At 39.0% G+C, this 24,925-nt stretch overlaps 1 protein-coding gene across 1 annotated transcript in view; it reads right to left on the reverse strand.

Moving 5' to 3' along the window:
• Window positions 1-1,697: 1,697 nt before the first annotated feature.
• The window catches only part of kitlga (kit ligand a), a 49,787-nt gene continuing 26,559 nt past the window's right edge, over window positions 1,698-24,925 (reverse strand). Inside the window, exons 2-10 of the mRNA XM_086074506.1 lie at window positions 14,405-14,515; window positions 13,023-13,079; window positions 11,817-11,969; window positions 10,417-10,594; window positions 8,139-8,198; window positions 6,631-6,728; window positions 6,377-6,486; window positions 6,227-6,280; window positions 1,698-5,151 (exon numbers count right to left, since the gene is read on the reverse strand). Coding sequence (XP_085930632.1) covers window positions 6,250-6,280; window positions 6,377-6,486; window positions 6,631-6,728; window positions 8,139-8,198; window positions 10,417-10,594; window positions 11,817-11,969; window positions 13,023-13,079; window positions 14,405-14,515 — 798 coding nt within the window. The 3' untranslated portion in view covers window positions 1,698-5,151; window positions 6,227-6,249. The remainder of the gene's footprint in view (window positions 5,152-6,226; window positions 6,281-6,376; window positions 6,487-6,630; window positions 6,729-8,138; window positions 8,199-10,416; window positions 10,595-11,816; window positions 11,970-13,022; window positions 13,080-14,404; window positions 14,516-24,925) is intronic.

A 24,925-nucleotide genomic window follows, 5' to 3' on the forward strand; every position in this document is an offset into this window, starting at 1 on the left:
CACGGACGGGGTCTTAGTCTGCGGTTTTTGTTTCGTCAGCGTGGGTGCATTGTCATTGTCACGCCCTTGCCAAGTCTGGTATTTCCCTCGCCGTGTTCCGGATTTAGTTGTTGCTTTGCTTTATGTTCTTAGACTTTGTTGATTTTGTTTTTGGACCCCAAGTATCTTGTTTTGCCATTTGCTTGATCAAATTCCTTTTTTTTTGACTTCATCCCGGCCTTGCGTTGCTTCCCTGCAATCAACATCTGACAGGGAGGACGTAAAACAGCTCCGAGGATTTCAAAAGTGAGTTTAATGCCAGCGTTACTGGTTTTCAGGACAACATTAGGGTTTCAAAACAAGAGATAAGGTTTCAAACTAGGGTTGAAGCAAAAGAACACAGACGCCGTCAGGGCTGGACTGGGACAAAAAATCAATAAATCAGCCGTGGCATTTTTGGCTAAGGCCGGCCCCTCATATTTGGCAAAGCACAACAGACTCGTAATTGATGTAATTGATGTAATTTTGTGCTCAGCAAAGAAATGATTAGGTTCGATATATCTTTGCATATGATATATTCTGTTAATTGACCTCAAAAGTCTGACTTTGCGAGACAGGAGGACAAGGAGAGATGATCACAATTGACACAGTGGTCAATAACCCAGAATAAAAATTGCAACAATCGAAATAATTCAAACAGGATAACACGAGACTATCCCACTAATGCTTTCTGTTTCATTTGCTTTTAGCTGTATTAAAAGGCTACATTTTTATTTTTGAACATTCAGTCATGCATGACAATAATAAGATAACAACATAAGACTGGAGTTGGCTTGTTCATTGTTTTAAAAGTGTTCAAATCAACTCTGTGGGTGTCCATTCAGCACTGCGCTTTTTTGCTTTGTATGATTTATCTTGGTGTTTTGTTTTGAATCACACAATCCTGGCTTTTAAACTGTGGTCTGGAGACCTATTATATTTTTCAATACCATTTCTATTTATTATAGTTAGGAAAAAATGTTGCTTGGCTTTTGTTTTCCCACCTTACCTGTCGGCACAGGCATGAACAAAAATGGAAGATTGCTGTCTCATACTAAACAGACAGTACTTGCCAGAAATTCCTTCAGCCTGCTCAATGTCTGTGTTGGCCTCTTGGCAGCCTCCCTGAGCACTTTTCTGCTGGTCTTGACATTTTGAAGGGATGCAAAATCCTCGATGACTGTCTTTACTCTGTTCAACGGCCTTGGAAAATCTTTTGGAGCCTTCTCCTGACCGACGCCTTTAATTGAACAATGCAATCCCTCTGCATTCCATGGCTTCTGCTGGAAGACGGAAAAGCCTTCGAGCACATCTGCACTTCATTTGAGGTGAATCTGAGGCACCTGAACATGAGTTTGATGACTGCTTATTTCGGAACTGGACTATATCCCCAATTAGAAAAGTACTTGCTCACACTTGCCTCATTGATGTCACGAGCTCACCCACAATTTTGGGAATTTCCAAACATTTTCTGCCTTCTACACGCCCCTTGCGAATTTACAGTGGCCGCACCCTCGTCACCCCGGAATCATTTTTGCGGAGCCAATCTGTCACACTTCTGACTGGCGTGTAACTAATGAGCCTTCACATAAAGAAGTGAAAAGTATTTTTGGCCCGGGGCAAATGTCTGAATGGGATGTGTTTGTGAACATCGGCAAAGAAAAATATGCACATTGCAGTTGTCAGGATACATGTACTTTATTCATATTGGATGTATGCTTGTTAACATTTATACAAAAATACAGAATACAGTAGAGTTCTCACCCAGAGTAGCAGCTGGGCATTCATCATCATCATCATAATAGTCATAATAATAACAATAATATCAATATCTGCCTTTTTGCGGGCCCACCAGACCTCTTTACTGTCTGGAAGTTTGGATTGTCCCACTGTGATATTTAAAAATAAAAAATAAAAAATGGCGTTCAGGACCAGTAGGAACAACAGAATTCAAGAGGCAGGCAAAAGTTGTCAAAACAAACACACCGCCGCCATGTTTGCATTCATTCACAGCTTTTGTCAAAAGTCAACATGTGAAGGGAAAGGCGAGCTACGTCGCAGGGAGGAGGGCGAGCAAAGGGCGGAAGTGTCGCAGATAGCCACAAACGGGCCCACGTCGGAAAGCCAACGGGCCAATTCGAAAGGTGAGGTGAGGTCCATTCATCACAAGTACTTGAAACAGGAGTTCAGAACATGATCAGCGTCCGTCCAATCAAACACAAGGCACGAGGGGACTCCCATTCATTCAAAGTCTTTGAAAATGTGATCCATTTGATTACAGTGTGGATGCTGTTGGCATAAGCGAGAAAGCAACTCATTGTGATTAAAGGGAATGCTTATATGATATTATTGTATAAATAATGCAGAGTAGATATGACTCACACCAAAAAAAAATCAACTGCAACCTGATGTTTCCACAATACCCGAGACTAACATGGACAATTGTGAGCTATATTTTTTGTTTTAAGAAAAAAAAAAAAAATGCTATTCATTTTTTTTATTCAGTTATTATTCAGCAATAGCACTTTGATCATTTGATGACCAACTTGGATGATTTGAGCATATAAGTTAACATTTTTATTTGAACATAAAATGTCATACAACAATTTTTAAATCAGTTTTTTTTCGCATTTAGAACAAACCCAGTACCTGACACCATCATGGACCATTTAAGTTGAATTTAATTACAGTTCAACTTTTATATTTTCAAATTAAAACTTTCTCTTTAAATTTATGTACACGTGAGTTGACGTCACTAAATACAATTTATATTAAATACTTTATGTTTTGACAATACCTGATACCATCGTGGACAATTTTAGATTATTTCGTTTTTACCTGTAAATTATCCTAAGTGCTGCAAATGTTAAAAAATTACAATTTTAATGTAAAATGTAAAATTTACTTGGGAGTCTAAATGAAATAAAAGTAATCAATATTCCTTTACACATGCGTTTCATTTTTACATTTCATTATTTGTTTTTAAATTAAGGCCAGTAATTCAACTTGAATACTTATGTTTTGCCATGTGAACAGTTTTGAATGTAAAATAAACCACTTTTAAATGAATTTGTAAAAATGTAATATTTGGAAAAAGTAACATTTTGTGTACGTTTTATAATGTCTACCTGGTCTACATCTACAACAAAGTTGAACGCAACATCTGTAAAGCATGTGTGTGTATTCCTGATGATGATTCATGCTTGTAGCTTTAGCGCGGTTAGCTTTAGGCACATCAAAGCCGTGTGGAGAGAGCGGAAGAAAATGGTTGCCTGGCTGAGAACGTCTGTTGTTTGTTAGCTGCAAAGCAGCCGTCCAGAATGACATTTTACAGGGTTAGCCTTCACTGGCGCTACGCTAATTGACGTAGCTTTTCGACTTTGACGTGAATGAGATTTGATTTGAGACAGTAAGGCAAAATAAAAAAAATAAAAAGGGGAGGGATGCACATGGCTTTAAAACAAACAAACAGGCATATCATTAGGCTATGCTAGGCAAAAGGCGCTAATGAGCGTTCATGGCTCTTTTTTGCATTCTTACATTACAGTTCTTACAGTTAGCATAGCAGCTAGCGTGCGTTTCGAAACAGTGGAACCTTCAAAGCCGAGAAAGGACAAAGAAAGAATATAATCATGAAGTGAAGACTCCGATTACAGCGGTAGCAGCCACGCTTGCGCTGCTACTAGTGCGGCTGTAGTCTGTTTACGCCTCGTTGGTTTGACAGCGGTTAACATCTTTTATATAACGACAGCAAATAATGGTGCTTAAAATATTGCTTGCAGAATTAGTAAAGCTTTTACAGTGTCCGTAGTACAAATAATATGCATTATTTCCCATGGTTATCTTTTTTAAGAAATGTAAATATGACTTAAAGACCCCGTAAAGTGCCTCATAGGCCTTCGTATTTGAAGACAACTGCTGAAAATGCGCAAAGACCAAGAACTACAGTATGTGGGTCCTCATTTGTGGAGAGATTGTGTTCAACTGTTTTTCACTATTTCAGGATTCCAGGATTTTTAGGCATAGTTAAATCGGTGCCCAGTGACATACTTGGTGGGAAGGGTTTTAGCGCATTCAGCTGACACACCCACAGCATTTGAGAGCGGAGACAAGGGCTTGAGTTTTCACCCTTTTCAGTCTCATTGTATACACTTGCCGGTTTTTTGTTTTTGAATTGTTAACGATACTCTTCTCTGTGGTGTGTCAAATTTATTAATTTGATAAGGATTTCATTGATGATAAATGATAATAAAAAATATATTTTTTAAACAAAAAAAAACAGCAGCCCTGTAACAGATTATTTGCATTATTTTTTCCTATTAACAATAGTTTATTTATTTATTTACACTTGTATGACAGTTAAGAATATAAAAAAAAAAACTAGAATGTTATTTGCATCATTTCCTATGTTCCTAAAAAAACAACAAAAACTAACAATGGTAAACGTTTTTTATAGCAGTTGAAAACGTATTTATTTTATGGTATGATTATTTGCAGTTTGTCCTGGAGACCAAAGTTGTTGTTTTTTGAAGGTTCCACTGCGCGTGTTCCTTTTGCCCTCTGTAATGTTTGTCATCTTTTCCCGCCCTGTGCCTTCAGCCAACAGTCCGCTGACTCCTCCGGGGAATGCGTGCCAAACACAAAGGTGCTTCTGGAGTGTGGCAATAAATAAATAGAGCGTACAAGCCCCACGAGGAGACGAAAATGGGGATGATGGTCTTGTGGAATGTGGAGGAAGAGTGTGTGTCCAGTGAGTGGAGGTACCGGGGGGGGGGGGGGGGGGGCAAAACAAAACGTGGTCGGGTCACAATCCGGCATTCTCTTCTTCTTGTTTAAAGTTTGTGAGGATGCTATCAAGTCCGAGAGGAGAAATACTGAGGGGAAAGGGCTTCTAATAGGAACAACAGTCTTTTTTTTTTTTATTGTTGGTTTTCTTACTCCTCAAGGAATGAACCCAGTTTTAAAGCAAAAAGGAAAAAGCGTATCCATACAGTAGACGAATCGACAAAATGGTGGTTGCTGCTGGCGGTCGGAGCAGAGAGAGCAGTCCGGAAGCAGTTTTTTTTTTTTTCCATCTTTCTTTCTTTGAATCACTATTGCGGTTACTCCTCTGTGGAATGTCACTGTCGTCACCTGGAGGGAAAAAAATGAAGTGGGGTCAAATGTGACTGCCATAAATCTCCCAATATTTGCACCGGTTGAAATAAGACTCCCTTTACAACCTATGAAAGTTGTGCAAGTTCAAAAGAGAAATCGCCTAAATCCTATGCACAGGTTCCAATTTAGACTACCAGAAAACGTCCAAAGGTTGCGCAGGTCAACACAAGACTATTGCAAAAAACACAGAAGTTACACAAATAAGAATCTAGTAAAAATGTTCGGATTCAGAACAAGACGGCCGCAAAAGTTGCTTAAAATCCACCAAAAGTTGCATGGGCTCTAAAAAACGATGATGTTTTTTGAACCGGCGTAAGTTTTGACAGATTTTCAGTAAAGTCCCCCCCCCCCCCCAAAAAAAAATTGAATGTATTAAAATAAAGCTGCCACAAATCCCCTAAAGTTACACGGGTTCAAACAAGATTACAGTAAATCTCCACTAAATGATGCAAATTAATTATCCCAGAAATATATAGGCTAAAATCAAACTACCTTAAATATTCCATAAGTTGGGCTGTATAAATGATAAATGTTTGCTCAAATAAGAATATTAAGAAAAAAAAAAGTTTTGCTCAAAATGAGGCTCGTGCAACTGTCTCAAAAGTTGTTAAATTGAGACTGCCATAATGATTCTTTTTAGCTTTTTTTTCATAGTAGTTTTAGGTTTCCTTTTTTTAATGTATTTGTCAAGTCAAAGATTAAAAAAAAAAGGTCAATAAATATTGCGTAATAAAGTAAAGTGCAATTCTCTAACAACTGCCTTTGGTTCTTCTGTAGCTGAGGACGAACAGCAATACCAAAAGAAACACATTTAAAATGAAACCCAAAAGCTCACGTATGACATTAGTATGACAAGGACATTTTTCACCATCATTGTAGTAAGTTTTAGTTTTATAAATGTAAGATGTAGTTGCAATTAGTTTTTTTTTAAAGCAGTTTTTGTTTCGTTTAAAACAAATCAATTACATTTTTTAAAACTTGTTTTCATAACAATCTTGATGACCCAAGGATGACAAAATAATGCAAATAACGGATAAAAATGTCTGCTTACCAGCTGAAGCATTTGAGGGGTCATTACACAGTTTCAATCACGTTCAACTTGTTTCTGGAACGCGAGCAAAGAAAGACGAGAACGCCGTCAGATGGGACGGGAAAGGAGCCGAATCATCTTTTTGATAACAAAGCAGAAAGAAAAACATACTTTTCTGTAATTGGCGAACCTAGCGGGGGTGCACTCCCTTCCGTTCCCGTGAAGAGAACGTCTTCTCCGGGAGTCTGCGGAAGATCTCGGCTGTTCCGTCGCGACCTGAGCTGCTCGTGGGAAGATGGAAAATCATTTTGAATACTTACGATGACATAACATCACAGCGGCTTGAAAGGTCGGCGGTTGCTGCGGTAAATTCCAGGCAAAGATGAATGCGCCGTAGGTGGCTAATAAAAAAAAACGTGACTCACCTTCCATACGAGCAGCAGGATGAGAGCCAGGAATGGAATGAAGAGTAAAGACAAAAGACTTCGTTCCACAACCTCTGGAAGCAGACGCGCTTCTTGGTCTGCACGCAACAAAAATCAGCCTTATGTCATCAAAAGCAAAAAGTGCATTAGCAACAAAATGAACATCAGCAAAACAACAACAATAGCGACAACATCAAAAGCATCCAAAATGAACGTCAACAGAATCATATAGTGTGAAAAAGTTGGAATGTTGCAATTACGTCAGTCTTTCAAAAAAAAAAGAAGAAGAAAAAAAAGAACCCTGGCTCGAATCCCTAATAAGAAACCCAAACTTGAACCCAGGTTTGAAACCCAGCCTTGTCTCTAAAGAGGTATATTTTTATAAAAAAAAAGAAAAAAAGAAGTATATATATATTATTACAATATAAAGCTGCCGTGATGCTTAATTTCCCCTTGTGAAACTTGAAACTCTCATTTTAAAGTCCAACTCCCTTTAATCTAGGCTTAAAACCCTAAAACAAAACCATACAACCCTTATTTGAAACCCTCATTTAAAACCCCAGCTGCCCTTCTTGAAAGCTCTAACCCTGATTTTAAATCATATTTCGAAACCCGACCCTGGTTTGAAACACTACTTTCAAAACTGAGCTTGAAATCACAATCTAATTTGAAAGCCTAACCCAGGTTTGAAACCCCAATTTGAACCCTTCCTGCTACAATAAGAAAAAAAAGAAGTACAACTGTAATAAAGAGGCTACACTTGTGATGAATCCCTTGGAATGTCATGTCATATAATATGCTTCAAAGCAAACATGGCGAATCAGCATTTATCTGTTATGCTGTAATAATTTAATATTGTTCTTTTAGTCATATGAATTAGATCATTTTTTTTTAAATTTCTTTCCTTTTCTTTTAAATGACAAACTTGTTTGTTTGCAAATGTATTTTCTTAATTATGTGAAGTTAGCTTGTGTTGAAAAGCGCTATATCAATAAAGCTGCCTTGCCTATTAAAAAGCTTGATAAACCCTCCTAAGTTGTATCATTGGTTGTTTGCAAATAATATTTTTATGGGATGAAGAAATTGGGTTTTGTTTTTCCGTTGCATGAAAATTTCCCAAAACAATATTCATTCCTTTTTAACTCATAAATCACAAATGCATGCGAAATATTTCTAGAACAGTTCTTCCCCTTGCGGTTTAAATCATTTCATGTGACGGTTGCAGAAGAGACGTGGGGGTTCGGGGGTCGATTGGGTCACGTGAAAAGTTGAACGTTTTGAAAATGGCGCAGGCTAACGGTGAGCGGCAGGGTTCGGGTCAACGAGCACGTCTCCGAGCAGGAGGTTCAAAGCAAAGCGACGGCACCGAATGTTCCCTCCAAATCTGTCACACACACCAGCTGGACTGGTTTCACAGCCACGCACCAACAAGTCACACACTTCAAACAGTCGAGCGAGCGTGCAGGCTCGACGTGGGAAGAGCACAAGAAGAATATGAGAAGACGTACGTGTTTGGCAGTCTGTGGACGCGTCACATTCGGAGCTTTTACTGCTGGACGACGGCGATTCTGAAACAAGCACACACCAAAAACACATGCATTGATTGACAATTAATACAGAGGTGCTTTAAGGTACGAGCGCGTTCCGTTTAACACTTGCAAATGACACAGTCAAAAATAACAAATTGATTATTATAATACAATTGATACAATACAGTACCAGCCTGAGTGACTGATAATGAACGAATGCTTTAACATGATAACAGTCATATTCTTATTATTGAAACATGGAATTATTATATGTTGCCTGGAAAAAATGAAAGCGAGTCAGTTAAATTTGACAGAATACATGCACGTCATGGCGCACGGTCGGGATTAGGGATGTTCGATACCACTTATGTCTCGACGATACGCAACTCTTGAGTAGTCACCGCTACTGATACCAAATACCGATACCACTAGTAAATAAAATTCCTCACCCATAAATGACAGATGATTTTAAAGACACACCTACATATCCCCATATAATATTTTTCCTTAAAATTGCATGAAGTTAATGGCAACTTTGTATTCATATAATTTTTTTTTTTTTGTCCCTGATAGTAAAATGGCCGCAGGAGGGCGGCCGATAATGGTATCAGTCACCGCCGTGAGGACGATACCTTAAAATAAGACCGGTATTGGCACAGATATCGGTATTGGTAGTCACCCATCATAGTCAGGATGATACCACCTCTGCCTCAATTTGAGCCAGGACAATATGGCGGACCAAAACTAAATGACTAAAAGTGAAAATAAAAACGGATATAAAAAAATATACAGTCATTTGAATATTAACCCCCCCCCCCAAATATATATATATATATATATATATATATATATATATATATATATATATATATATATATATATAAAAAGATATTTGTATTCAAATTTTTTTATTATATTTTTTTATATTCGTTATTATTTTATACTTTTAGTCATTAATTTTTAATGTTGGCAGTTTTGGTCCATACGGCCAGGACAAAATGTTATTCAAATGAGGGGGCGGTCCTAAGCCCGTCTTGGGTTGGACTCCGTCGTTGCAAACGGCCTTTCATTGGTCGAGTGAGCGGGTCACCGACTTGCATGGAGAGCTCCAGCAATGGACGACTATCTGAAAATTGAAAATCTAACATTTACAATAAATAAATGACTAAATAAATAAATAATGGGAAAATTGATTTGAAGCATTATGTAAATTGATTTTCCAGCTTGATCACTGTTGTCAGCAGCTAAAATGCTCAACAAAAATGCTAATTCTACCCAAACATAACAATAAATAGCTAAACCAGTCAATTGGATGATGTTTCCAGAATGTACATATCATAATGGAATTTCTTCAACTGTGAATTATCTCTAAATGGACGGCCTCCATCTTTCAGCGAGATGGCCTCAGGTGTGAAAACGGTGACACATTTGTAGCGTTCGCGTTTGACGCTGTGGTGCGGGATTATTGGTGTGGAATTGTGAAACATCAACATTTGATTTGGCCGAGACAAAAGTTCCAGTTCCTAAAACAACTTTCCCACACAGCCGAGAAGCACTCGTTCAAAGTTCAACACAAAATGTTCTGGAAAAATATGCCTCGAAAAGTCAAATCAAGGGCGATGATAGAAAATATCAGCGGACTTCAGTTCAGTGAGCAACTCCCTTTTTTTGCGTGTATGATGGTGCTACAGATATGTAGCAGTGGGATGATAACATAAGAGTAAAGGTAGAAACAAAAAAATTGTTGGAAATTATGTGAAAAGTCCTGTTTTTCTGACAATTTTTTGGGGGGAGCTTTGTTTTTTGGAGTATTTTTTTGTCCGTTTTATATAAAAAAAGAAAGAAAAGTTTTTTAAAGTTTTTTTTCCTGTTTTAAAAAATATATATTTTCCTGTTTTTCTGAATAATTAGTTTTCTGTTTTTTTGAATATATTTTTCTCCGTTTTTCCGGAAAAAAAATTTCAGTCTGTTTTTCTGAATATTTTTTTTTGACAGAAAAAAACATTCAGTAAATCAGAAAATAATATTCAGAAAAACTGAAAATGAAAAAAAAATACTCAAAAAAACTCAATTCTCAAGCGAATGCAATAAATAGGCTTCTATTTTTTTTTGTACTAGAAAATAGGTTGAAATGACCATCTTACTATTTTGTTTTTTTTACATTATTACTTGTAAAAAGTTATGTGAGAATAACGTGCTAATATTGCAGTAAAACAATTGCACTTTTCCAAGTACTGATTAGCGCATGAAGACATACCTTTTAAATATTGTTCTGTTTGCGTGTATGGCGTAGTGGGACAGGGAGGAGGCTCGCAGTCGTCCGAGTCGTCTCTGTGCTGCGCGCTGGCCAGGAAGTCGGACACAAACTCAAAGTATTGCTCCGTGGGCCACCGCTCCTCACGGTAGTGGCACTCAAAGTCGTACATGATCGCCTCCTAAAAAGAGCAAGCCACAACATGAACTCAATACTTTAGCTTTCCCTTTCAATGTGGATGTAAAATGTGTAATTTGTTCCCAAGTACCCAATTATTGAACAGTAGCAAATGTTCACTCAGTTTGAATTTGATGCCCCACAAAAACAAAAAAAAAAGGACAGGGGCAGGGGCATATTGACCACTGCATTCAATCACTCCGTAAGTCTTTGCAAACTGTGGATACTAATTGTTGATGTTATTGTAGGTGTAATTCTTTAACATTCTGGATTGATGTGAGAAAGGTCTGGACTGCTGGCAGGCCAGTCTAGTACTTGCACTCTTTTACTATGAAGTCAAGCAAAGCGTGCCAAATATGTACTTTTCAACATTATTAAATTAATAGGGCCTTGAACAGATGTGCAATTTACGCATGCCATGGGTTTTAACACCCCCCATAGCATCACAGATGCTGCCTTTTAAACTTTAAGCAGTCTTTTTCTTCTTTGGCCCGGAGGAAACAACAGCCATTATTTCCAAACAATTTGAAATGTGGACTCGTCAGACCACGGCATACTTTTCCGCTTGCTGTGAGTTCATCTGGGATGAGCTCAGACAGAGAGAAGCCGCCGGCGTTTCTGGGTGTTGTTGATAAATGACTTTCGCTTTGGATGGTTGAGTTTAACTTACATTTGTGGACGTAATGACTGTATTAACTGCTAACACTTTTCTTTAGTGCTCCTGAGCCCACGTGGTAAATATCCTTTGATGCCAGTTGTTAACGGAGTGCCGCCTGAAGGATTGAAGGTAGCGGAAATTTCATGTTGGGTTTCGGTCTTGCTGCTTACGTGCAGACATTTCTCCAGATTCTCTGAAGCTTTTGAGGATCTTATGAGGAAATCCCTAAAAGTCTTGATATTGTACATTGACATTTTTTATTGAACTGTTGGACTATTTGCTTACGCAGTTGCTCACAAAGTAGCGAACCGCGCCCCATCCTTGTTCGTGGTGAAGCGAGCCTTCTTCTTGTAACGTGTTGCACAGGCATCAAATACAACAGAAGAGAATATTTGCCAAAGAAACAAAAAAGCGCTCATCAGTTTGAACATTACGCCTTGAAAAGAATTTGCAAATCATTGCGTTTTTTTTTTTTTTAATTATGTTTTACACATTGTGCCAACTTCATTGCAATAGTAATAGTGGTTTGCACAATAAATTAAAAAAAAAATCAATAAACAATTCTTACCACGGAGCCCATGTTGAGCCGGAGCTCTTGGAGCATTTGTATAAATATGCTAATGTCTTTTCGGTTGGACGAAATGTTGCCAAACTTGTGCGCTAAGTCTTGTAAACTCTCCTCCAGGTAGAAGACGTTGAGCTTTACCCAGCACATCCCACCCTAAAAAAGATTTCAAAATCAAACAAACACAAATCAATACAAGGAGAAAAATGCTAACAGAAACATGTGTACCTTTTTAATGTAGTTAAAAAAACAACAATGCTCGTACAACGTTACAACAGTTTTAGGTATTATTACAACTTTATTCTTGTAACATTAAAACTTTTTAATGTGGAAGATTTTTTTTTCGCAACAACTTTTTTACGTTACGACTGTAGCTTCATAACAATGCTTTTAAAAGTGATACTACAACTTTGTTCTTATATTAGACTTTATATTCGGAATTATAATAAAAAACTTTTGTATAAAATATTACAATTTCATTCTTGTTTCCACATCACAATTTTTCTTGGGTCATTTGCAATGTTTTATTCTCGTAACATGAAAATTTAATGCAATTTTTTTCTCGTAACCTTGCGACTTATTTTTTTTTATAATATTGCAACAACTCTCATAACAGTACAATAAATTTACATCTTTGTTATAATAATGTTACAAATTTGCGCTTGTAATATTACAACTTTTTAAACATAAATAATAATGGCTTTGTTTTCGTAACATTCCAACATTTTTGGATAATATGTCTTTATTACTTTACTTAGAATTACAATTTTCTAAAGTATTATCATTTTATTTGTAATTTTTTATAAATTATGATTTACAGCCTTATTCTTGTAACATTACAACTTTCAAATGCTATATTATGATTTCGTTGTCGTAACACTACCATTTATTTTAATCTTACAACTATATTTAAAAAAACATTTTCACGTAACATCATGACTTTATGCTAAGAAAACTTGGGAATGTTATGACTTAAATTTGATTCTATTTTGTTCTCTTTTAAAAATGTAAGCCTATTGCTTATTTTGTGGACTATTCTTGTATGATTCCAACTTTTTTGTTGTTGCTATCCTTCACGTATCATGTGACTTTTTCGTGGCGTTTGGGACTACGTTCGCATCACACACGTGCGACATTTGACACAAAGCTGCTCACAAACGTTCAAACGTCACCAAATGGTTCGACTGAGGGAGGGAAAAAAAGTCTTACCTCGTCTTTCGGAACGTAATGTACAGGAATTTTGTAGTCTTTGGGAATATTATGTTTCTGTAGAAAGACAACAAGACAAATAAGGTGAATGTTCAAATACAAAAGAGCAGTAAATGGAAACGCAGATTACAAGGCAGTCAAGTAGGATTCTTTGAAACAACAATTGTCGAGGCCTCTGTGCACCTAATTACTCTCCTAATTATGTTGAGGCTTGGTGACTCTTAAAGCAACAGTGCACAATAACGTCCAGATGATCTTTGTCAGTAACGTCTCCTCAAAGAGAGATTCTCAAGGAGAAAAAGGCTACAATGACTGTTAGGGAAAAGAAGGTTCAATTACAAAAAAGGTAGCATTTTGTGGGATATTATGACATATTATAAGATATTATGAAATATTATAAGATATTAAATTATGAAACCGTTATGATATGTGAAAAAAGTCGGAAAATTACAGAAAAAGAAGTTGAAGAACGTTACACAAATAGAGCTAATGTTAGGTAAAGATTACAAGAATAAATGGCCAAAGTTACAAAAAAGTTGTTAATACGACAATAAAATTAAAAAAAAAAATCATTCATTATGAGAATAAAGTCATAAGTCTGTGATTTTACAAGAAAAAGTTATGTTACAAGAATTATTTGTAATATTGCTCCAATAACACTATAATATTATGAAAAACATTACAGGAATTCGCAATTTATTTCAATATTAAAGTCATGAAACAGAAAAAAAAAATCTAATTTAAGTTAAAATTACATTAGAAAAAAAGATGTCACCGGAGAAAGTCACAACATTACAAGGACAATTTTACACAAAAAAGTTTTTATATAAAATTAGATTAGAACACAGTTGTAGTACAATTCGAATGAAGTCAAAATACTATGGAAAAAAAAGATGTAATGCTGCAAGAAAGATGTTAACAGTACCGGAAGAGATTGTGATTTTATGAGAATAAAGTTGGAAATAAGCCAAATGTGATTCTTTTAGGAGAAAGTCAGAGTTGACCTTTTATTGCAAGAATAAAGGCATGGTATTATTTAACTATTATTTTGATGATTATTTTTTAAATATTAATTGAATATGGTCATAAAAAAAAAAAAAGGCCTTAACATTATCAAAAAAGAGCAGTAATAGCAGTTCTACTACTCGTTGTAGGACACAGGACGGTGTGACATTATGAAATTAAAGGTGTAAATATTATATAAAAAAATGTTACGAGAATCATTTAAGGAATAAAAGTGATAATGTTAATGTTTGACATAAATGTGATGACGGATTTAGCTTATGTAGCTACAATCTGTACAGCAAATGTTAATGTACGTTTGCAGGACGCAATAAAAACAGGCCGTTACCGCTTTGAGTGGAAGTAGCATTTGTTCTTACCAAAATCGACAGTCTCGACACGTCATCTGTCACTGGGTTGACGTCAAATTTACTTGAATGCACCCCGAGCGTGATCAGCAGCAGTAAATGGACACAGACGCGTATCCGAATCTGAAAAAAATCACAAACAAACAACAAGTCAGTCACAACATCACATGAGCTGGGAGTCCATTTTGATGGAATGTTCCAATTACGGAACCGGACGACTATTCTTAGAATTGTACACTCTATTTTATTCTCAGGAACAATTGAGAAAAATAAGCAGCGGTCCTCACTGATATTGAAAATGTCATAATTTTACGACAACAAATTCATAAGACAGAAAAATAAGTTGGAATGACACAAGAATAAAGTCAAACAGGCACGAAAAAAATATTGTGGGGAAAAGTTGAGTTAATGACAAATATACTATGAAAAAAGTCGGAAGAATTGAAATGTCAGAAGAATATTGTCAAAATACAAAGATTAAAAAAAAAAAATCTTTCACTAAATAAAGTCATAATATCACAAAAAAAAATTTTTTCTATGAGAATAAAGTACAGTAAAAATGTGATGAAGTTACAAAAAAATGGTACCAATAAAGTTATAACCTTACGAAAACAAAAACAAATGTTGAAATATGAGAATAATAAGAGAACAGTTATACAACTGTGAAAACAACATAGTGAGTTTGAAGGATAAAGTTGTAGAGAATAAAGTAATAAAAAATGAAAAAATCAATGTAATGCAATGAGAGAAAAAGTAAAAAGATTACAAAAATGCATTCTATCCATTCATGCCATTATTGTTTGTAAACTGAAAAATAGTGCGTGAACCGAGAGAATTTATCTTCCAAAATTTATGACGTAAACCACGGACATCCCACTGTATTCCAAGAAAAGCTTTTATAAGAATTAAGTTGTCATGTTTAAAAACAAAAGTCATAATATTATGGGATTTTTTTATTTTTATTTAGAATATACTATTGAAAACAGTTATAAAATATATTAAAAAGTCAGAATAATGCAGCAAAAGTGTAATGTTATGAAAATAAAGTCAAATTAGTCAAAATCTTTTACAAAAATGAAAATGTTTATACTATTACAAGAATAAAGTCAAATATTTAAAAACATGTTATGCAATGAGAAAAGTCATACTGAATTGTTTTAAATGTTTTAAGAGGTTGTAATATAATGTAAGGAAAACGGTCATGCTACTAGCGTGACGTGAGATTACAAGAAAATGTTGAATTGTTACATGAATTTTTTGGAGGGGAAAAAATAAGCAAAGTCTTGCCTGCTTAAAATGTGATTATATAAAACCAAGTAAAAGCCATGCTGGATAAAGAGCACAAAAAGAAATCAAAACAAAACTGCTAGACAGTTTCATACTGTCCACGCTTAACCGCGCCAGCCCCTTATCAGGCGACCATCTACTTTTGGCGCCATGTTGGCGCAGTGCTGCGCAACAGATTTACACTGCCTTCCGACAATATTTCATACTTATAAGTGGTTGATAATGCAGATTTTTTTGCTCAGATTCACAAATGTCAAAAGACATCTGCAGCTTTAAGGAAGACAAATATAAATGTTTATTTTTACACTACTACTTCATTTAGTGAGAAACAACTTTTCATCGAAAATATGACCAGGTAGAAATTTTCCTCTGGTCGAATCTTTTTTTACTGCAAACAGCTGTCTATGTGGTAAGCTCGTCTTTGGGTTGACTTATAATGTCCGTTTAAAAAAATAGATAAATAAATAAAAATATAATATTATATATAAATATAATAATATATATATATATATATATACATACAAAATAAACATACATAAATAAAAATAATATCATAATGTAATATAAATATAATATAAATAAATGTAAATAAAAACATAAATAAAACATGGGTCAGATTACCCAAACAGGTTGAAAACAAAAAAAATAGTTGGTATAGTTGCGATGACTTTGACAACATGTACAAGCTGCGAATGATCACACTTGGGGTGGATCAGTCCTGGGCCGTAGCTAGTCCTCCAAACGCCAAAGGCAAACATAATCATAATCATAATCTTTGAATGGCCATGTCAATCACCGGACCCTAACGAAATAAAGCGCCCAATTTTTATGTTTTCACCTTAAGTTAATTTGATCATGCCTTTTCCAACATTTTTGCTGACTTGGGGGAAAAAAAGTGGATAGCTGCAAACAAAAAGTTATCTGTCCTCAGTTGTTGAACACATCTAAATGTAAATACTTTTGTCTCATATTCATCTTTTGATCTGAAACTCAAATGTTTTCAGCATACAACAAAATCAAAGGAATTTCAATTGACCATGTTGTTCCAATACTTTTGGAGGGGACTGCATGCCATCAAAATTGAGAGGGGCCAAGTCCTTAACTCTGTGATTGTGATGTGAATCGGAACAACGGCCAATCAGGAAGCCTGGAAGTCCAAATGACTTGGTGAGAAACGAGCCAATCACAGAGCACATATAGACAAACAAACATTCACCCTCGCACAATTTAACGTCTTAAATGAACCTAAAATAAGTATTTTGTTTATTTATATTGTCTGGCGTAAAGAAATTCTCTTTCTTATCTGAAAACACAAGATAAAAGTAAAGGAGTATTGTTTTTCCAGCTGTTATCATTAGCTAATTTTAGCATTTGATTAATGAACATGTTTTGATTGCCATGTCTGGGGGATTTTCTTTTTTTTAGAGTGCAAGTTAATCAATCAAGCCTTTATTTATGTAGCACCGCAAGTGCTTGACAAAACAGAAACCAGCGGTCACTGACCACCCCTCGAACCCTCGCTCTTCATAAAACTTCTCTGATCAAGTCCAAATTTGCACGGGAAAACTGGAGCGAATATTCAAACCCAGAACCTCAGCACTGCAAGGCAGCAGCGTTAACCACTCGTACCCCCTGCTGCCTTACCATTAATTCCCGCCTTTGAACTTTGGAATAAATCCCACCGAATAAATAGCTACAAACTTTCCCTGAACAAGCGTCGAAGCAGCCTCAAGCTCGCCTGCCCCAGCAGGCTTCTTCCACATCAATCCAAGTTGAGTCTAAAACGCTAGCGGCTGTTTGGTCTGGTTTCATTTGGAAAGTATTTCCCGACCACCGGCGGCGGGGTTCCCCGAGGGCCCTTAGCGTCCACTGGGTTGCGGCATGAAGCGAAAGCTATCAGATGACGGCGCGTAACGGCGGGCGGGCGTGGCCTCCGCTACGCAAATACTGCTCAGTCACAGCGGAGATCAGTGAGTTTCTTGCCCAAGGACAGCACAAAGCGGATCCTCTCAGCGCCTGACAGTCGCATGAAGGATTCCTTCCCAGATCTGACGTTTCCAGGGGAAAATCTTTTATCACCTTGGAAAGCACATGAGAGCACTTTTTTTTTGCAAGCGCGCACAAGCTCTGCTCTTGTTGATTCACTTAACACTTAACTGTTGTTTTCTGTTCACAAAAGACATCCATTCGGAGACGGTGCAGCTGCGCTTGAGAGTAAAAACTTCGTTTTTGTGCTGGTGCAGGGTTCGTTTTGCCTGTTTGGGAATTTGCCAGAGGGCTCTGTGCCATGGTGGGTGTTTGGTGGCAATTTAGTGGTTGAAAGTCATTCAACTATACACCTGCTGGAACTATTAACAATTAGCATAGGGAGTGTTAACGGGATTTTGATGAATTCAATCCAGCGAATCTGTTTCTCTTGTAAGCCGATTTTAAGGAGAAAAAGAGTCAAGTACTGCAGCAGGCTGAACGTGTATGTGAAAACACCAAAACGCGGTCAAGCCCTGCGCAGATTTAGCCAGCACCTCATGTTAAGTTGTTGTCAATTAGGTGACTAAAAACCGAATTGTCCGTTTAAGAAAACATCTTTGATTAATTGAAGACTCAGATGTCATTGACATTTACAAAAATATGCAGGTTGATTAAAAACTAGTCATTGTTATTAAACTATACATTAAGTTGAACCGTGGTCTTGTTAAAAAATAGAAAATAAACTTCTAGCAACGGGTCATGGGTGCAAGGCTGTTTTAAATTGCCCACGTCACATCATCCGCATGGGAGCACTTATGGTATTCTTGATTAAAAACTCAATTTTTACCAGTGTTTAGAAAAACATACTTTAGCTTAAATGTTAAAGGGACGTAGCCAGATTGTCAGAAAATTTTTCAGGAATGAACTAACATTTATGAACAAATAATCGCCTTTGCGCATTCTGTGTAGCCAAAAAAATGACAGACCTTCTGTCAAACTGCTTGTGGTAAAATGCAATGACAGCAACGAAGAAGTAGCCAAAAAATTAACATTTCAAATGGCTACGCTAAACGAAAAAAATGTGTGAAACATTGTCAGCAATTATATGGAAAGAAAAAGATTTAAAAGAGTCCAAATCCTCTATTTCTGCCTCTCAACAAGGGATGTTCGATACCACTTTTTTAAAATCGATACCGATACTCAAATCTTCAGTACTCACGATACTGATACCAAGTGCTGATACCATTAATTCTTATGATACATAAAATTTTCCAAAAAACAAAGACAGATAATAAAAAAAAAAAAAGACATCTATATCACAACTTTAGCAAATTTCCTTAAAATTGAATACAATTTATGGCAATTATATTTTTTCAATTTGCTCATAAAAGTCATTTTGCACAATGAAATGATTTTCAAAAAATCAATCAAAAAGATTAAATAAATAATCCAGTGGCCTGGAAAAGAAGTCCCTATCAAAACATGTGGTTGTACAACTTCTTTTTAAAGAATACAGTGAAGTGCAAATAATTCAATTCAAGACAATAGGGCTCCAAGTAATTTAGTCATATCTACCATGGTAAGAATTGCTCAAGCTGTGTAGTGTGTGATGTTTAATTAGATCTTGTTTTGAAATCCATGCTTTTAATTTGGAAGGCTGCTCTGTATAGGACAGTGACGTGCAGTGAGCTCTCGGTTTGGGTCGGCAGGCAGTCGCAAATTGAGACGCACACACCAGTTACAAATGTGTGTGTCGGCAGGCGAGTGTACAACGTATCATAGGGTGACCATATTACCAAAAAAAAAAAAAAAAGTTTTATTTTCTCCTTTACCGCTTTGCTTTGTTTTGAATTCACGAATGCAATGTAGGAATAATACAGCGACGTAAAAAGGCTGCGTAGCGATCTGCCTATTTGCGTAAAGGACTTTCCTACTGGGAAACTGACTACGCATGTGCGGACACACATCGCTACGCGGACAGGGCTGGGAAAAGCACAGCAGCGGTGTGCCTTCAGGAGGATCATTTTTGCAGCATTTTTGCCTGCAGGCCAGACAAAGTAATGAGTCATTTGTAATTGAGGTATGAAAATCACCAAATGTTGTCACTTCTAAACCTATACGTAGTGTAGGCTTTCTGAAATGCAAGAAATAATTTAAATAAATAGAAAAAGGCAAAAGGTTTCAACTTTCATTTCAGCCGGGGGTAGGCAGTGCCTACCTTGCCTATCCTGACCGCACGTCACTGGTAAAGAAATACATTAAGCCCACAGGGAAACGAAAAAGCCACATTACAAATATAATGTAGTGTGTATAAGAGCTATAATTAGCATCTGCGAGGGCCGTAAACGACTCCGTTCTATTTTTAGCACCGCAGCTCAACGACGTTTAGCGAGGCAATTAAGCGCACGGCAAATGTAAAAGATACGAGAGCCACAAACATATATGAACCACAGATATAGGTCATATTACAACAAGAGTACTTACTTATTCTCAGTAACGCACAACAAAATGGCGCTGCCGGAAGTGATGAAATGAACACGTGTTACCCCATAAGGAGATACAGGTCACAGATGGAACAAAACGTTCGTTCTCCCCCGTCTTACTGACAGTTCCTGACCGAAAAAATGGCCACAAGAGCGGAGGCCGATACCAGTATCGATATCCATCGCGAGTACCCATACCCTAAAATGTGGCCTGGTATCGGCCCGATACGCCCATCCCTAGTCTCAACTAAAAATACGCTCAGATTTCCTCAAAGAAAGCAAACCAATTGTATTTGTGTTTTAAGCAATATGACATTCATGGACATAAGCTGATGAACAATTTTGCTATTTCCCCCCCCAAAAATTTCAATCTCAAAATCTGTTGAGGCCCACGAAAACCTTCAATCACAATTCTGTTCACCACATGAGATGATGATTACTAATTTATACCCATGTTCAATAAATATGTTCAAAGCAACACATTTGGAGCGGAAGCTAATGTGTGTTTTTGTTTCGTGTATGAAAATAATTAGCAAGCAAGCTAACATCATGTCGGAAACCATATCAGTGGCAGTATCAGGGCTCCAGTTCTCTGTTGTCTTCCCACAAGAAAAGTGAGCGACAGGTTGTTTTACTTTATGTAAAACATCTGCGAATGCTCATATCTAGTGGTCTGAAAGGACTGACGTTTATGTTAAAACAAGATCACGTGAACCACTATGTCAACTTAATCAGAGATTGTTTCCCAAAATGCACTGCAGGTGTTTATCTAAGGCGGTACCTGAAGCTCCCAGCAAGTTGAGCCTTGTTGTTGTTCTTTTTGGATTGCCACACTGATCTCGCAGCGACTTGTTGCAATTCGCGTGAAAAGCGCTTACGTCCACACTTTGCGTCGCTCACAACAGGAAGAACGGCGAGCGGCGCTCGCGTCCGAGGCGGCAGGAAGGACGCAAACAAGCCGTAAAAACAAAAACAAAGAGCAGGCGGGATGTTATTCAAATCCTAATTGTCATCCCAAGCGTTGTTTTAGGGATGTCTTGAAAGGGGGAAATCTATGACTAGCGGCTAAAACTGCAAGATAAATACTCTTGCTTCAATGTTTGGAAATCAGCCAAAGCACACGGAGTCTTCAGAACAAAGCTTATTATTTTTTAAAGACGTGCTGAAATCCCTGCGAGGCGTCTTGTTGATGGACTCCGCTGGGGCCAACAAGAAAGCTAACTGACACCAACGTACAATCACATAACCACATAAGCACCTTTCATACAGTCTGTCAAAGCTGCTAGCGACACGGAGCTGAGATTCCCATGTTAAACGCAGCACACCCGTTCGCACAGGTGCCATAATGCCTCTGTTAGGCCTCAGATACCCTCTTGGAAAATTGCTTCGAACCCTTCCATTACGCGTTGGAACTTTTCACGTCTAAAAGCCGTTTTTATGACCTTTTTTACACAGCGGCTGTCACGCATTTGGTACGCCTGTGCAAGCCAGGAATGTTAGAAAATGACATGACAGATTACTTTCAACGCGTGGAGGGAAAGGTGTGATGAGGTGCAAGTACAGTATAAAACAGTTGTTGTACAGGGACAATTGTTTTCAAAACAACAGGCTATAGATAGTATTTACATGACGTCATTTGCCACACATTGTGTGCCGTTAACAAGTTCATGGAAAGTCGAATGTTAACAGACAAAGAAGTGTCCGGAATTGCAAAGATGAAAGGATTTCCAAACAACAAAGTCGAACAAAGTGTGCTCTCACCATTTTGATTTAGGTAAGTGTCATTGTAAGTTGGTAAAAAATTATTTCACCATAATGCGATCGTGTTACATGTGAGCCTCTAGCTGTGGCTAGCTCTGGCTAAAAATAGATCTGGTGATCATGATGTTCCAATTTTCAGATCTCTCCAAATAACCTCCGTACGGTCTTTTATTTTCCTTTCCCAGCAGCCCAAAAGTTGAAATTGCTGTAAAAGTGTATGAAAACAAGTGATGAATGTTGTTATTGTTTTTGTTGTAACATGCTAGCGCGGTCGGGGAACTAGCTAACTTGGTTAAAAAGTAACCCAATAACAGCCGAAAGTACAGAAGACGCAAGAATGTCCGTGTTTTAGGAGCCATCCCACCTCAGCCTACGATGCCCTGTAGTCCGCCGGTCCGGGCAGTAATGGCGGCAACTGTTTGTAATCCAATCGATTTCACTAATCAAACGCTTCAACGTGTACCGCTTTCAAGGAGCGTTGAGCGAAATCTTCCGCATACGTCTTGCTTATGCAAGTAACGTTAGAGGAAGCTGGTATGTTGACCCACCATGAGGGGCCGACTCGCGATCCCATGACGTCAGCGAATTATATCTATAGAGTGTTAAACTTCATACCGCTGTCCCAACAATCGATGCATTCTGGGAACAATATGTAGTGCGGGTCAAACGTTTGGACATGCACACACTTCTCATTCAATGTGTTTTGCTTTATTCTCTTGACTATTTACATTGTAGATTCTCACTGAAGGCATCAAGACTAAGAATGAACACATGAGGAGTTATGTACTTAACAAAAAAAGGTGAAATAACTGAAAACATGTTTTATATTCTAGTTTCTTCAAAATGGCCACCCTTTGCTCTGATGACTGCTTTGCACACTCCTGAGCATTTCCACTCATCTTTCAAGGCAAACCGAACATTGTGTGCTATGACTACGTAAACGTGGTGGATACCATATGAAAGATAGGATTCCATTCTCTCCTTACAAAGAAAAGTATGATTCTACCCTTTTCCGTTCTTTTTTTTTTTTTTTTTTTTTTTTTTTTTTTTTTTTTTTTTTTTTTTGTTTTTTTTTTTTCCTTTTCTTTTAAGAGCTCAGTATTGTTCATTCGGAAATGTCATCATCATTGCTCTTTTTTTTTTTTTTTTTTAAATATATATATATATATATATACACATATATACATACATATATACATATATACATACATACATACATACTTTTTTTTTTTTTTTTTTGTGTGTGTGGGTGAGTATGTGTGTGTGCGTGCGTGCGTGCGTGCGTGCGTGTGTTTGTTAGCTCACCAGAAAACCTATTAGAAAAAAAAATCTTATACCGTTCACCTAAATCGAACACCAGGAGACCCGAGGGGACCGAAGAAAACCAAGGAAGGTGAAATCCAGCACCGACCAGACACCCCCCACCAGAACTCCTCCCCAGCCCAAGAAACATCCAGACCCCAACAAATCCAAAAAACATAAAGTCAGGGAGGCCTCAAGAGACCAACGGAGAGACCGAGAAAAGGAAGGAAGGACAGACGAAGCCGCGTGAGATCCGAGACACCAGCCTCCACCGATTCAATAACCTGAGGAGGAAACAGATTGTGTCTGAGTTTCGGTAGATGCTGGTGTGGTGGATCTGGCATGCATGAAAATCTCCACCAAAGAGGGGAGCCGTCGACCCCCGCCGGAACAGAGCAAGCGCAACACCTCAGGGCCCCCCAGGCCGCGGCAGCGCCAAAGGACGACCCCCGGGCCCCACCAGGGCCACCGGCCGGAGAGCAAACCCAGGAGCAGGAGCGCCCCCCGCCCCAACACGGCCCGCGCCCCCGGCCCAACGCAGCAGGACGGGGCACTGCAGGCCCACCAGGCACCCCACCGGCCCCCAACCCCCGCCCCCCCACCACCCCCCGCCCCCCATCCACCCCCCGCCACCCACCCCAACCCAGCCCCAGCCGCCCCCATGCCCCCAATCCCCCAGACACCCCCCACCCCCAGCACCCCCCCACCCCGCAACCCCCACCACCGCCCCCCCCCAACAAAGCCGCCCCCCCCCCCCGACCCCACCCCGACCAACCGGCAGCCCCCCAACCCCCGACCCCCAGCCCCCGGGGACCACCCGCACCCAGGCACCGGCGCCGAAGAGGGGCCGGACAGCGGAGCGGAGAGGGCAGCCGCGCCCACCCCACCCCCCGCCGTGTGGAAGGACGGAACACCGGGGGCAGAAGGGGGAGATGGGGGCACCGGAGGGCGGCCGACACCCCCGAACCCCAGGCCCAGCGGGGGAAGGCCCCGGTCGTCACCCCAGCGTTCTTTGTGAAAATTAACCCCTGTTACTGAGTCCGCCAGCTCGCGGACTGGCGAACTCTACCCCTAAACCGTGAATGTGACCCCACCCAGTGTATATACAAGTGTGTGTGTGTGGTGCATTAAAATTAGGAGCAGGTGAACCGGAGCCGATGGAAATGATATTCCCACGCTCCGATCCACCCGCCACCCAAGCATGTTGCTGAGTGTATGTGGTGCATTAAAAAAAATAGATAGGGCGGGGGGGGGGGGGGGGCGGGTGGCGACACGGACAGGGGACCGCAGCACTGCTCTATACTGCGGCCCCCAACCGATGGCACCCCCACAAGCCCCCAAGCCCCCCCCCCACCCACAAGTTGTGTGGTGTATTAAAATTGGAGGGGAGTTGTAGGGTGAAGACGGTGTTTCCACCCTACCCCACCCCCCAAAGTGTGTTATGTGCCCTATATGTCTATAAAAGTGTATTGTGCAAACCTAGTGTAGTGAGTTAAGAGGTGTGACCAGCGGGGCCCCCCCCAACCGGGCGGGGGCAGGAGGCGCACCGGCCCACCAAGCCCCCACCCACCCCACCAGGACCCCGGCGGGCATATGGGACCCGTCCGGCGGGGCGATAGGGCTCGCCCCCCGGATACTGGGTCCCGCCCGAGGTGTCAGGACGCCCACCGGAGCGGGGCGGGCACGACACCAAACCCCAGCCACCCCCGCCGGCCCCCATAGCACCGAGACC

Source organism: Leptonotus elevatus, chromosome 4 (genome assembly GCF_054856555.1).
Source record: "Leptonotus elevatus isolate MCC_2025b chromosome 4, RoL_Lele_1.0, whole genome shotgun sequence".
NCBI classification, from domain to species: domain Eukaryota; kingdom Metazoa; phylum Chordata; class Actinopteri; order Syngnathiformes; family Syngnathidae; genus Leptonotus; species Leptonotus elevatus.